Source organism: Entamoeba invadens (assembly GCF_000330505.1).
Source record: "Entamoeba invadens IP1 unplaced genomic scaffold scaff_1105074725099, whole genome shotgun sequence".
Lineage (NCBI taxonomy): Eukaryota > Evosea > Mastigamoebida > Endamoebidae > Entamoeba > Entamoeba invadens.
Genome location: NW_004191622.1, coordinates 181,956 through 182,985, shown reverse-complemented (window position 1 = coordinate 182,985; position 1,030 = coordinate 181,956). Strand labels below are relative to the sequence as shown.

The 1,030-nt window shown below is 27.9% G+C and overlaps 1 protein-coding gene across 1 annotated transcript; it reads left to right on the top strand.

The window, feature by feature from the left end:
* Window positions 1–767: 767 nt before the first annotated feature.
* Window positions 768–941, top strand: EIN_469070 (nucleoside transporter, putative; the record flags this gene model as incomplete). The annotated part of the gene is made up of 1 exon (XM_004183021.1): window positions 768–941. A coding segment is annotated over one exon (174 nt), but the record flags the coding sequence as incomplete, so codon positions are not given.
* Between the last annotated feature and the right edge of the window lie 89 nt (window positions 942–1,030).

Genomic DNA, 1,030 nt, shown 5'->3' with positions numbered 1-1,030 from the left:
AACCTATTTTTATATTAATATAATATACACTAATAAGTTGTTTTATTAATTTTTTGATTATTTAATCCTTAATTAATAAAAAATAGTGATATTTTTTGACAAAAAACAAAAAATGAAACCGAAGTTCAATTCCAATTTTTTGTTTTAATATCTTTGTATGATTCTTACTAATAAAACTAATATAATTATTAAATTATAATTTTGACATAATATAACAAAGTGTAAAAAAATAACACAATTCCAAAAAGGATTTTAGTTTTATATTTATCAAACAATTAATAAAAAAATTAATTAAAAATACGATTTTTAATTTAAGAAAACCATTTTTTTAGTTTATTTAAAAAACAAATAATAATACACATGCAAAACCAATTTACTTTGTTTTACAAATTCAAAACACTCGTTTTTTTTTGTTTTTGGTATAAAACAAAAAACTAAATGACAAAATTTGCGCTTTGTTTCCATTTTTGATTCAAGGAATGTATAAATAATAAAAACTAGAATAATAATAATTATACTAATCCACAACCAATCCACAAAGCAAAAAACATCAAAAATAAAAAAAATGGCACAAAACGAGAAAAACCCTTTTTTTAAACGAAAATGATATTCAATCTTCTATGAAGGGAAATGGAAAAAAAAGTATTGGAACGTAAAGAAACTACCGAAGGTGCTACACAGCCACTTTCGTGACCCTCCAGTATTCATCGCAATTCTCCACTCTTCTTTGCAACTTGATAAAAAAGATCTGCAATACCAAAGGGCTGATGGTCAACTTTGGGAACCCTCGTATGACATTGGGGGAGAATATCTTCACATGTATCTGTTTCTTCTTCTATGGGTTGAACTACTTAGTCTTCTTCAACGGCGTTGTGAATGTCGGTGACCGACTCTTCGACCAATTTGACTATAACTTGGCGTTCATGTCGACGTACCCGTTGGTTTTGAATTGGTTCAACTTTTTCTTCAGACGGGAATGACTGCGTATGGCACTTTCTCTTCCAATTTCCCTTAATATCCTTGCTCTATC